Source organism: Pteropus medius, unplaced genomic scaffold, assembly GCF_902729225.1.
Source record: "Pteropus medius unplaced genomic scaffold, Ma_sr-lr_union100, whole genome shotgun sequence".
Classification (NCBI taxonomy): Eukaryota; Metazoa; Chordata; class Mammalia; order Chiroptera; family Pteropodidae; genus Pteropus; species Pteropus medius.
This window is the reverse complement of record NW_024351543.1, coordinates 11535556-11549593: the sequence shown is the minus strand read 5'-3', so window position 1 is coordinate 11549593 and position 14038 is coordinate 11535556. Positions and strand designations below refer to the sequence as shown.

At 41.6% G+C, this 14038-nt stretch overlaps 1 protein-coding gene across 4 annotated transcripts in view; it reads right to left on the bottom strand.

Annotated features, from left to right (window-relative positions):
* TRANK1 (tetratricopeptide repeat and ankyrin repeat containing 1) overlaps nucleotides 1-14038 on the bottom strand; it is a 92822-nt gene that overhangs the window by 33439 nt on the left and 45345 nt on the right. For 3 of the 4 annotated variants that reach the window (XM_039843372.1, XM_039843373.1, XM_039843374.1), the window contains 4 exons: nucleotides 12633-12803; nucleotides 5252-5413; nucleotides 2219-2473; nucleotides 473-649 (listed from right to left, as the gene is read on the bottom strand). In XM_039843372.1, the coding sequence (XP_039699306.1) occupies nucleotides 473-649; nucleotides 2219-2473; nucleotides 5252-5413; nucleotides 12633-12803 (765 nt within the window). Of the gene's footprint in view, nucleotides 1-472; nucleotides 650-2218; nucleotides 2474-5251; nucleotides 5414-12632; nucleotides 12848-14038 lie in introns of all 4 variants that reach the window. The other variant, XM_039843375.1, reaches the window with a different exon arrangement.

The following is a 14038-nucleotide window of genomic DNA, read 5'->3' as shown; positions in this document are numbered from 1 at the left end:
CGGGGAACATTTTTGATTGTCAAGATTTGGGAAGTGCTACTGGCATCTAGTGGATGGAGGCCAGGGATGCTGCTAAACATCCTCGATTGCACAGGACAGCTCCCCATAACAAAGAATTATCCAGACCAAGTGTCAACAGTGCCAAGGTTGAGAAACCCTGAAATAACCTTATATTCCAGTAAGACGCTTTATACCAAGACCCTTGAAAATGATATATAAACAAGTGGGAAAGTATTCATCAATGATGGACGGCCAACTGTGAAACTGAAAAATCCTCCTCAATCAGCCCACCCTGACCATTTGCCATGATGGTCACTCCTTCCCATCAAGCTGTGGGTAGACCTCACCAAGAAACAGGCCATTTCTGGATCGTTAGTTTTCCCACTAGAAACTAAGACCAAAAGGCGGAGCACCAATTCCAATCTTCAGCTTCCTCCACAAGGAAAAGACTGATTAAAAAATAGAAGCTTACCATTGATATCTAAAAAGATGTGGAGTGCTGCATGCAAAGGAGTATCGCCTTCCGTGAGAGAAATATCATGGGGGTCTGCGCCCTTGGTCAGGAGAAGAAAAGCCAACTCAAAGTCTTTGTATTTCAGGCACATGGCAAGTGGCCTCTCCCAGCTGTTCTGGAGACCTTCTGGCAAGGCTGAGGGAGGAAGAGGAGAAGAGTACGGTGAGTGGTGTTCCTGGAGGGCAGGACTACTTCTGCCATTTATTCCAAGGGAAGAGCTGATGTTCACCTGACTTCTGGGGCCCTCCTCGACCACCCTTACTGGGGGGAGGGGGAGGAGGGGGGCAAAAGCTTCCCAGCACCCTCAGAGGGAAAAGCCCAACTCCTTCAAGTGCCCTGTCCATGGGCCTTGCTGCTCCCCCTCGTCCCACCACGGGACCACGGACCCCAGCATTAGCACTGCCCAGGAGTGGGGACAGGGCCTGGAAACCGGAACCTCGGTTCTTGCCTAACACCAACTGTGCCTACCACACAGCTGGCGATCAAGACATGAGCCCACTTCCAACATCCTCTGTTTCTACGAAGCTTCTTCCCTCGACCGCCATCTTCCCTGACACTTCTCCAGCCCCTACACCACCTTCTGTTTAGCTCAGTCCATGCCTCCATTCTGTACTGCAGGATCCCTGACCTCCACCCGCTGCAGATGTGCGGCTCTCCTAAACATGCCTCCAGCAGCCACGCATTCGTTCTCTGTCCTTGGTCTCTAGCACCTGATCCCAGGGAAGTGCTTGATAAGTGCCTGGTGAATCAGGAATAAAACAGGAATTCCGTGACAGCCATGGTTTCTGGGCAAAGGTAGTAACATGCTACGCGAGGAATAGGTTTGAAGAAATAAACTGTAGGAGACATTCTGTCTACTTCCTGTGGCAGAGCCAATGCTTGAAGGCTCTGTATGGCACTTTGAGAGCTTAGGACCAATGTGTCATTGCTCCTTCGGAAGAGCATCTCCTTAAATGGCAAAGCAAGCAGAAAACCATGCAGCCAACCACTCTTCCAAGAGCCTGCATACATGAAAGCATTCAACATTCAAGAGTCCTAAAAGAGAGGGACTATTATCATTTCCATTTTACAAATGAGGAGACGAAAGTATAAATAGCATGCCCAAGGCCACACAGTTAGCAGTGGCATTAGGAAGGGGGCAGAGGAGAGGAGGTAAGTGTTTCCAAATTAGTTTTAAAATAAAACCCAATGCAACAGGACATCCGCACACTCCAGACACACATCCAGCCAAGTGCGATTGTGCCGATTAAAGCAGCAGATGTTTCCACCCACCAATTATTTGGCTGTGTCTTTAAAAACAAGCATCGCAAATCCCAATCCGTTGATTAGAAAAGAATGCCACAGAGTCGACAAGGACCCATGCAGCATATGGAATGCAGGGAAATGTCCAGCTGGAGGTCAGGAGGAAGTGACTGATTGCTATGGGCTGAACTGAGGCCAAGGACCCCTCCACGTACTTGAGGGTTCTCACACGAGAAAGGAAGAGAAGATGACAGAGGTAACTGTAATTCACGGAAACGCAGAGTTCCTACAGGGCGACACCCACTGACAAGCCTCGCTGTTTCAAAATGATTAGATATGGAGGAAGAGAATGAGGCAGAATTTAGAGGTGTCTCCAGAATCGAGCAAAAGACCCCATGACAGACGGTGGCCTGAACACCCACAGGATGAATCCTCCCACGCTTACCACCTCAGCCTGCTCACCTCCTCTGTCCACCAGGCAGCCCAGGAGCTGTGTCCTGCGCTGGTCCCAGGTGCGGAGCAGGGGGATGATGGTGCAGAGGTCAAGGTTTGAGAAGCTGCAGTCTTTAATGAGGCAGTCTCCGAGTGGCGGTTCCCCGCTGACTTTGCGGGTCAGCAGCAGAAGCACTTCCGGCCATTTCTGTTTTTCCAGTAAACACTTGATGAAGGTGTTGGCACAGTCGCGATTAATGTCACAAACCACATCAGGAGGAATTTCTTTCAAAAATAAGAATACATCACACTCCAAGATAAGGCTCATATGATTTCTGTCCCCACTACAACCCAATCCATATGTACATAAATAACACGAATTACTGATCAGTAGTTTAAGCACTGAGGAAACTATAAACAAGTGATTACTTTGGGCAGGCTACTTAACCACTCGCAAAGCTTCTTGGAAAGGTTAAAAATACCCTAAGGACTGCAGAACCTGGCCCAGGAGGAGAGTAGAATGATGACTGTGTCTTAAGGAAAAATACTTGAGTTAGGGCATTCTATTGAGACTAAAAGGACAAGAGGCCGGCTTAAATTTTGCATAATGTTTAGAGTGTGTCTGCTTAAGTAACACTGAAATACAGGGAGACGCTATAGAATAATTAAAAAGTCAAGAGTTACAGGGTAATGGTTAGAGAATGGTATAACCTCTATTCTTAATTTTGTATCCTGATTCATAAGTATTGCCATCTGATCTCTGATGTCTGAAGACAGGTTAGTAGTTATCCTAGTGTATCAAAGAGGTCCTCATAAGGAAATTGCCAGATTTAGCCGATAAAAATATAAAATATAGGATGCCGGTTAAATTTGAATTTCAGATAAAAACAAATAAAATTTTAGTAAAAGCATGTTTCATGCAAAATTTGGGACATACTTATACTAAAAATGCACTCATTGTATATCTGAAATTATAATTCAACTGGCATTCTGTATTTTGTCTGGCAATCCTACCAGTAAGAAAGCAGGGAGGAAGAGAAGAAGGTCACCTAAATAAGAGCAAATTGTTCTACATTTGCTAGTTTTTACTTCCTATATTTTTCTAAGTCTTCTGAATGAATATTTATTTTAACATTTAAAGTGATCATTTGAAAATGAGGAAAAATCAGTATAGGCTACCCTTTCAGCTTAACAGGAACCAGCAAAATAAAAGTGTAAAATACAAACTTTTATATTAGACACTTGCAATTTTCGTGCTCCAGAATCTATTCGTTTGTCTTCTGCTAACAGTGCTCTCCCAACCACCAGCACTCTCCACATGGCAAGGAAGCGGGCAGGGTATGATTTGGGTCTAAGCCAATCAGGACTCACCATCCCCCTGGCCACAAATACTAGTTCAGAGATACACACTGTGACCAAAAGTGAAGGACTTTTGTTCAAACTTGAGAGACAGCTGGGTCTGTAGGTCCAGAAACTCTGGAAAAAATAAAGTCCAGGATCTTGTCTCCACAGAGAGTCTAAGGTGAAAGCCAGCCAGGGGACAGCTGGATTAAAAGACAGGAGATACTGGGTCTTGCTGACATTGGTTAGATCATCGGACCAGCTGTACCCGAAGGCAGCCTGGCATTCCTACTATGACTGTTTAAAATGTCACTTTTTTGCTTGTTTAAGCCAATTCGAATCTGTCTGCCACTTCCAACAGAAATAGTTCTAAATATTCTATCCTGTGGCCAATTAAGGAAATGAAGAAGAAAAAAAGAGAGAAAGAGAAAAAAATTCAAGAGAGTTGGGTGGATTAGAGATGCTGAAAGAGAATTGGGAGAAGACTTTCAGGAAAGACAGGAAGAGTAAGGGGCAGGAAGGAACCGAGAAAGTAACCTAGCCAAAGTGAGAGATAGAAAGACCACACCAGCATACACAGTCCCCAAAGAGAGAGAGAGAGAGAACACAGGAGCACAGGCCGTAGGACATGAAGGACAGTCAAGAGTAGCATTCTCATCTTGCAGCCCTTAGATGTTTACCAAAGACCAGTGTTTTATTTTCACAACCCTAAGTATGAATGAGGCCAGTCTTCACGGGTCATGGGTTGGATGACATAAAGTCCAAACGCCAAAGGCTCCCTAGAAGTGGTTGCACAGAATGGCCTACGTCTACAAGACTGCAAACAAGGTGGCTTCATCCCAGAGTCACAGGTGAGCCGCTTATCTCTGACCCACTCATATCCAAGAAAGAAAGAACGGCCTGGCAAACTTGCCTCACCTCCACCTGCCTTAATGGCTGGTGGGTGTTAGCATTTTATGTGCAGGAAACTGGACTAAGTATTTTATATAGGTCATCTCAGAAGTTTAGTTCCCCAGACAAGGCAGAGAAGAAGAAACTAAAGCTTAAAGATGTTAAGTAATTGGCCCAAGGTCACAGATCTGGTAAGTAGTAAAGTTAAAATTCAGAACAAGCCTTCAGCACTAAGATCTGCTACATACCCTGAAGAAGCATTTGTGGGTCACAGGCCACGCCTTCTTGCAGCTCTCTCTAAAATTGAGACATCTCAGCCCTACGGGGTCCAAGTGAGTGCTTTATAGCCCATACTAACTGCTGATGTTAAAAAGACAAAATTTTACCTTCTTAGGATTTCTAGAATTTCCCCTAATTATCTAAAGTTTGTCATCTAAAGTTCTTTTCTGGAACTTTCCTGATTTCCCCATAATGAAAAAAAATTAACAAGCAATTTTATAATAACTTTATATACCAACATTCGTCAATATCTCTACAGAAAAGAAAAACATCTGTGGCATATTAAAAAAGGACAGTCTATGCAAAGGGTAATTCTAAAAGGACATATGAAACACTAGTAACAGAGGTTGCTTCCGGGGATGAGATTTAGGGACTGAAAGTTTGGGGCGGATGATAGACTTTTCACTGAAGAATGTTCTGTGCTGTTTGAATGTTTTACATGTAGATCATTTCGTTTATTTTCTAAATTAATTTTTAAAAGATAATAGAAAAAGTTTTAATGAGCGAGCATATATCATCTTTAACATAATTGAATGTCGTGAGAAAAATTACCTTGCAAAGAAGAAAGGATGCGCAAGAACCTCTGGACTACATTTTGCTTCATAAAGTTTTTATACAGTAACCGGTTTCCTGAGTTCATGTACGTCACCAGCTGCGCACAGGCCTTCCGGAAAAGGTCACTCTCACTAATGGGTCCATCACCATTGCTCAGGCCTGCAAAACACCACCAGGTGAGATCACAGCTGCGGGAGACTGCAGAAAACAACCACAATTCTCTACCCCTTGGCGAATCCACACACTTTGCCAAGTGACTTTGCGGCTCCTCCCATCAGGAGGTGGAGACTTTTCCCTTCTCAGATCCTTGATTCTGGCCTGGCTTCATGACTTGTTATGACCAACAGAATGCAGTGGATGGGATTTCTGTGCTGGCTCTGAGCCTGGACCTCCAGAGGCCTTGTTTAGTTCTATACGCTCTATTGGGACCCTGACCTCTGCCCTGTGACTAGGTCTAGGCCAATCTTCTGTGGGATGAGACAGCATAGAACAAAGAAGAATCAGCCCAGTTGTCTAAAGCTGGGCCACATAGATGTCAGAGAGCCAAGACCAGCAAGACTATAGACACTTGGAGTTCAGTTAAGGCTATGAGAACAGCCCAGCCTAAACTGCTGACCTGCAGGATCATGAGCTAAAAAAAAAAAATGCTTATTGTTTTATGCCACTAAGTTTTGGGGTGGTCTGTTATGCAGCAGTAGATAACTGATACAACAGTTCAGGGAAGGGACAGCTGGAGGATGACTGGAGTTGCAAAGCAACTTCCAACTATCCACAGCTTCGGTTTCCACGGTTTCAGTTACTTGCAGTGAACAGTAATCTAACAATATTAGATGGGAAATTCCAGAAATAAACAGTTTGTGAGTTTTAAATTGCATGCTGTTCTGAGTAGCATGATGAAATGTCACACTGCTCCATGCCACCTGGGACATGAATCATCCCTGTGTTCAGTGTATCCACATTGAACATGCTACCTGCCCACAAGTCCCTTAGTAGCCATTCAGTTTCAGAGAGAGAGAGAGAGAGAGAACGACCACATTCACATAAGTTGTATTATAGCATATCGTTACAATTGTTCTATTTTATTATTAGTTATTGTTAATCTCTTACTGTGCCTAATTTAGAAATTAAACTTTATCATAGGTATGTATATACAGAAAAAAAAAAAAATAGGGTTCAGTAATTATCCACAGTTTCAGGTAGTATCCACTGGGGGCTTTGAAACAGGTCCCCTGCAGATAAGGGGGGACTACTGTACCTGACAGCCACACAGGTGTCACACGGGCAAGCAGAAAAAGCCAAGAGTAAGGAGCCATCTCTCTGGCCAACGAAGGGAAGACAACACTCCCTTGGTTCAATTTACTTGAGAAAGTAGTCATAATTAGGAAATGCCCACTGATGGAATGTTGAAAAAGGGCAAATGTTTTATTTGATATCAGATTATGCACTCAAAAAGCACTCTTGGTTAGAACAGAATCTTTCTGAACAGATAGGGGAGCAAAATTGAACATCTGTCTTCACACCCAATGAAAAGGGCCTGGCCCGCAGTGTAAGCACTACCATGTTGCAAAGAGATGATCAAATGTTCAGTGTTATGGTCTAGCAAAGCAAAGCAGGAATACTTTAAAAGAGATGGACTATTTGAAAATGGGAAGAAAATAAAAAGCATCCTACCTGCAGTCAGGTTTCCTAAGAAGCCAACCCTAAGTCAAGGATTTGTATGCAAGTAGTTTATTAAGGAGGAGACAAGTGAGTGGGAGAAGCAGGTTGGGGGTCAGGGAGGAAGGCCGGCCAGAGTCTGAGCTCAGGTCAAGTCCCACGCAGAGAGCAGACGTGCCTGATCCCACAGGGGAGGTCTAGAGTGAGTCATACCTCACAGCTGTCCCCATTCAAGGCGAGGAAAACAGTTTTTCAAATGCTCACATCTGTCTGTCACTGGTCACAGGCTGCCTCAGGAGGAAGTAAATTCCCAGGCACTACTGGTTTGAAGGAGCACAAGCAAAACAGGCTCCATGAGCCCAAAGACTGTTCTCCTTAAGAACAAGCTTTAGGTGCTGGCTTTTCAGGCGCTCCCATGACAGGGAGCACACACGATGGTACAAGGGGTCCAAGCAGAGCTCTGACAGCTGCTGTGCCTTCCGATACACAGCCAGATGACCTTTCAATAAATCAAGTCAGAACTCCAGAAACACACACACACACCAACTTCTGGGGCAAATGCCCACTGCCGTCTAATCAAGTGACCTTCAGGTGCCAGACGGAACAAGACCCACTCTAGCACTATCCTCCAGAGAAAAAGAAAGGGAAATCATTTGTCAAAGAAGACCTCCATCCCCTCAGCGGGAAGCTCACTCTGAGATAGAAAACACGCACGTGGTGTAACGATAACTGACCAGCACTCCTGGACTCGGCCCTCCCACCTTCATCCTAAAACATCCAGGAAGACACAAAAAAGAATTCAGAAAAACAGGACCCTTGGTAAAGGAGGAAATGCCTTCACTATCAAGCAGATGGCAACCTGCCGCTTGCCTCCCTGGCTCACGCCATTACAAGCTTTCCGGGAACATCATCTTTCCGCCAGGGGCATCGGTATAAAAGTCACCTGAAATCGAAAAAAAATATACCACGCTTGACCACAGAGGTAATCAGATGCGGTTGTATAATATGAATGGTTGTGTGGTTCTGAAGGCAATTATAGGGCAGAGAAAGTTCCAGACAACAAGAAAGAAACCAGAGAATGATATCAACAATGTAAGAATGCAGAAAGGGAAAGGCTAAAACACTGACGAGGGTATCCCCGGTAGGTATGGGTGACGTGTTTATTACCCCAAACTTGTCTGGTTTTATCCTAAAATTTCTATAAGCTTAATGAGAGACAAAAGAAATATCAGGATATAAAGTTTGTTTATACATATTAATCACGTTTCTAAAAAAATGTGACTACCATGTAAGTACTGAACGATAACAACCAAAGGGCTGAATAAAAATATGCAGAAGTGTAATTACGATAAATTTTTGTTTTTTATATAAAACTATATATTTACGAATTTTCTACAATGATCACATTTAGTAGATATATGTATAAGTATATAAGCAGATTTAAAACTAAAAGTCAAACTAAGAGATCTGAAGTTAAAATAGTGTTCAGAAGTGTTAGAAAATAGAAATAAATCATTTCAAAAGGAGATTTCATTTTTGCCTGAAATCTTTCTTTCAAGCTAAAAAAGGCAAAATTTGTAAGTTTTATTACACACATTTTATCAATTTAAATTTATGTACCCATCTCATTTTTATAAAAAAATAAAATGAATAACTATAAATTCAAGGAATAAGACTAAATAAGCAAATCACAGATACATTAAGTTTTGGGAGTAGGTGGGTTTTTGTAGAATTAATATATTTTGTTTTCCTTTCTTATATTTTATAAGTTTCCGGAAATAAACCATATATTGCCTTTATAATAAGAAAAAAGTATTTTGAGCATCCTTTAAGTAAATACTGCAGGCCTGTGTTTACTAAAAACAGGACACCATCTTGGTGCTGAAGAATGCAGAGACAAACCATGGCCTCTGAGTCACAGGCCCTGTCTAAGGGGAAACCGACACACAGAGAAGGTTCCAGCATCCTCTGAGTGCTGTGCTGTGCTAGAGATGCCTGCACCAGCACAATGCAGAAGGCAGCTGTCTCCCCAATGGAGGATCAGTGAGAAAAGCTTCAGAGAGCTGGATCTGTGCTCACTTAAAAGGCCAGGCATTAGTGAATCAGAAGATTCCCAAACCTCTTGTTCTTGATCCTAAGGAACATGTTCAGCAAGAGCTGCCAGGGAAGATGGACATGCTGCCATCTGGTGGTGGTCTTGGGAGGCCGGTAAAAACAGTTACATAATCCTGACTACTCAGCAGTAAAGAAAGCCTTGCTCCTCAAGTGGGCTCTGGCTTCCCCCAGCAGCTTGCGAGAAATGCAGAATCTTGGGTCCTGACCTGAATCTGCTGAATCAAAATTTGCGTTTTAACAGGCTCCCCGATGATTCGTGTGCACGTCAACATCGGGAATCTCTGGTTTAGGGGACAGCAGAAATCTTCAGCGAGACCTTTTATTGCTCAGGTTTTGTTTCTCAGATGAAAAAGCTGCCCTCCACACACAGACATCCTCACTTGCCAGCCCTTTCTGATAACTGCCTTCTTCCTCTTTTCCGATTTTTATCACTTTCTTTTGCTTTTCTTTTATCTTAATGTTTCTCTTATAGTCTTTCAATATGCCTCTAGCATGGCAAGGAAAACTTCATGGTCAGTGGTCTAGAAAACTGTAAAATGATTCAACATCCAATAAGTTTACTAATGAGCATTGGGGGCTTTAGGCTTGACTGCCATCATCAACTATCCAGTGAGCCAAATGGCACGCCTGCGATGGGGCACATTTCTCTTGCATGTGCTTTTCTGCCAAGCAAGCACAGTAGAATTCTAATAAGTAAAAAAGAGACTAGCTGCAATTCTACTGAGTGTCTTCTCTTAGTTCCAAAGCTGGACTGGATTTAGTTGGTAAAGAAGCACCGAAAGGAAGGGAGAGCGAGACCCTGTCTGAAAAGATGTTTTTAAGATTAACAGATATTTAAAAATTCTATTATACAAGGAAACTAAAAAAATCAAAATTTAAAAACTAAATAAAAATAACTGATTTATGCTAAAGTCTATAACACTAAATATACACATATACAGTATTCTAAGCATTAATATTAAAATTAATAAATAACGAATTTGCAAACAATCAATCATTTTTCTACCATTTACTTTTGGTCCTTTTTTTATTGGCATTTTAAAACTTGGAAATTCACTGGCAAAGATAGTTTCAATTTCTCAAACAGTAGAGACCATTCTGAAACAGAGATTACAGGCGTAAGCTCTCAGAAAGCATTTCACAATGATTTGTTAATTACACTATCTCACAGAAGAAATCATAATTTCTTAAAATAGAGGCCATTTAAAAACTACACATGATGTCACAGCTTTAAAAGAACATCCATGCAACACAGGACTCTGTAAATACATTTCTCTCCCCTCATTCCCATGGTTTCATGGAAACAGAAGATATTTTAAATAAATAAATAAAAATTAAAATACAGATGGAAAATGGGAGAGGCGGGTGTTAAATGAAAAGCAGCTTCAATCTCCCCCATGTAAAACTTTCCTGACCCTGGCAATTGCGATGATCCCCAGTCTGTCAGACTGCTTCCTGCTCCCACCCAACACCCTACAAGCTGCCTGAAACTTGAAACCTACTTATCCATTCCAGGGAGGAAGTGTTTCCAGGGAAACACAACCAAATAACGTCAGTACATGCACGCTAACCATCTATTAAGTATTCATCAGCCTAGTCTTTCATTCATAAATGCAAACCATCCAAAGATAAGAAGATAATTAAGGAAAAGCCAATAGCATAAAAGAGAAGCAAGAAAATGAACAACTGATCCCCCCCACAATATAAATAATTCAGAGCAGAAGATGTTCTTTTAAAAAAATTTTTTCAATATTCTTAAATGCCATCCAAGAAGAAATGGCAAATGTAAACAAGCACAAGCTGCCAGAGATGAGGAATAATCAGAGAACAGGAAAGAGTTCTTAGAAATTAAAACTGAACTTCCAAATTTAAAAAATGCAATGGACAAGCTGAATTATAAAAGGAAAAGCTGAAGACCAAGTTAAGGATCTGGAAAGAAAAAAGGAGACAGAAAACATTAAGGTAAAGTAGAGAGACGTGTTATAAATTCAGGAAGCTCATCCATTTAACAGTGGCAGCAAAGAGACACTGAAGGGGAACAAAATGATAAAAGATAATTTCTTTGAGCTAAAAAAGTTAGATTCAAAAGGGCCAACAAGTGCCAAGCAAGAAGAACGAATAAGGAAGGGCCCACACCTAGACATATCCCAGAGAAATTTCAGAACTCTAAGGACAGAGAAAATCCTAGAAGGGAAGATAAATGAGACTGACATCAGACTTCTAATCAGTAGCAAATGGAGGCTAGAATACAATCAAACAATTTCTTCAGAGTTGTGAGGAACAAAGTTTTATGGCATATTTCATAAATCTAAGAAACCATGGATTGTCAGACACACCAGAAAAGGCTACCATCAACCTGGGACATGTCACTGATTATGAAACACATTCTAGTTTGCAAAGATGTTAAAATGTGGGAGAAAAGTGCAACTTGGAATCGATGAAATAAAATGCCTATATCCAGGCATGTTATCAACCAATAAAAGGATTAAAGAAAGACTTTTCAAAAACTCCATAAGTCTATATTATCCATGTCTCCTCCATGAAAAACTTGAGTAAGTACTCTAGCAGAGCAAGGGAGAAAGTTAAGCAGACAGCGTGAGCCACCAGAGTCATATATGAGTACAAGAACTAAAAGAAGCATAGCATATGGGGCTAAAGTCTAAATCAAAGTCTAAAGAGTACATATGTGTACATACATATATATACATATATTTGTAATAATGTATATTATATGTATGTTTCATTAAATTGGGACGCTTAAAGAATAGCACATTTATTTTTTTAATTTTTCAACTATAGTTGACATTCAATATTATATTAATTTCAAGAGGAGAGCATAGTGGGTAGAATTTATATAACTTACAAAGTGACCTCCCCCCCATAAGTCTAGTACCCACCTGACATCATACATAATTATTACAATATTTAAAAAGCAAAGTTTTCAGGACATTTGGTCATTCTTTTCTATGGGTCCAGTTACACTACTAGTTGTAGAAAGTGTAACATTTACATAATCATCCTACCATGCAAATGCCATTTATTGGTTTTTAATTTTTAAAATCAATCTATAGATGAAGCATAGAAAACCTAGAGTTAAGGAACAGAATGTAAATGACACAAATAACATTACAAGCAAAATTCAACAAGTTGGACTGACTTGTTGCATTTCATCTTATACAGCAGTCAGTCAATAGATGTCCCAAACTAATAAATCAAGAGATAGAAATATAAGTTAATGTATCAGTGCATAAATATAATTTAGTGTAGTATAAGTGTTTTTTAAATTGTTGGCTATGGTTGTTTCTGAAAAGTAGGATTGATTTTTATCTCTTGCTCTGTCTGAATTTTTTTCCTTTTTTACTATGTGCATGCATTAAAAAAAAAAAAAAATCACCCATGATATCTAAAGGTGAAGTTCTCACAATGTTGCAGAGATTCTCTAAATAAGAGTTTCTCATTCTTTCAAAAAAAGCAAACAAGTTTTCCAAAGACTGGAAGTCTCACTTCCATCTTCGTATACCAGAAAAGATAAACTGATTTGTATCTCATATCACAGAAGCAGCTTTATGCCCTCTCTGAAAAAAAGTTAATTCACTGGAAGCTGTACCTGATAAGTCCTTAGAACACGCAGCCAGTTTTTCCAAGTGACTGTTGATTTTGTTGATGGCTTTGAAGTTCTTACTCCTCTTCAGGACATCCACAGCAGACCAGGAGTTCCGATCCAGCAGAGTGGGGTCTGCCCCAAAGCGCAGGAGCATCTGCACATCCTCTGTTTGTTCTAGGGCAGGCCAACAGGAAAAGGGGGCATTGTCACGGTTCCTTCTGTAAGGAGATGTCCCCATGAGTGCTGTCTTCCCAGTTTCTGCCTGAGCAGCCCAGACAAGGAGACCAATGACCCTCTGCTTACAGACCCTGAACTGCTGGCCTTGGGCAATTCACCCAACTCCCAGAAGCAAGGAGTCCTGTGTGGAGTGTGAAGGACAATAGCTTTTAAGAGATTGAGAAGTACGCTCCTCTATACCTTTCTCCCCTCTCCTTGGCAACAAGCAAGGAGAGGGGGAATCTGGTTACTAGGCAACAGTTGTAGCTGTAAGGATAACAGCAAGCTGTGACTTCAGATTTCTTTATTCCCTAGAGAGGAAACAGAATATTCTTCTAGAAAGAAAAGCCTGTCTGGGGACAGTAGAAGAAAGTGGCAATTGCCTTCGCATCAGGGTCTTTTTGTTGTCACTGTTTTCTACCCTCCCAGCTCCTACCATCTGGCTGCCAGCTCTATTTGCTGCTTTAACGAATCTATTTGCCAAACATAAAGGTGTCTCTGTGGTCACAGATGCAATCGTTTTCAGAATAGAACAGATGTATCCCTGGGGTATGAAGACTTATGTGGGCACGGAGAGTTAAATTAAGAGTCGATGCCTAATCCCCAACTTCCATACCCATGCTTTCCTAAAATTCACCACCTTGACCAGGCACCTAAACTCCAGCTATTATCCTGCTCGTGGTGTTCTCCTTTCCGTCTCCCCAGTTCTTCCGCTTTACAAAAATATGACAAAATAAAAAGGTCCTACTTCTTTCTTCTCCATCGAGTAGGCAGAATTCTAAGACTGCCCCCAGTATTCCCAGGCCCTGGTATACATATACCTTCTCCCAGTTCTTCAGTCAAATACTACTCCACATACTGCTGCGATGAGAGTTTGCAAATGTAATTAAGGTCCCCATACAGTTGACCTTAAAGACAGGGAGATTTTCCAGGTAGGCCTGACCTAGTCACATGAACCCAAAAAGTCAAAGCTATAGAGGTCAGAGATGAAAGAGGGCAGAGATTCAAAGTACAAAAGGGATGTGATGCACAAGAAATTCTCCACTGCTGGCTTCGAAGACAGAGGGAGCCACATGACAAGGAACGTGTGTGGCCGGTAGAAGCTGACAGCAGCCTTTGGCTGAGAGCCAGCAAGGAAACAGGGACCTCAATCCCACAACCACAAAGAACTGAATTCTGCCACAACCATGTGA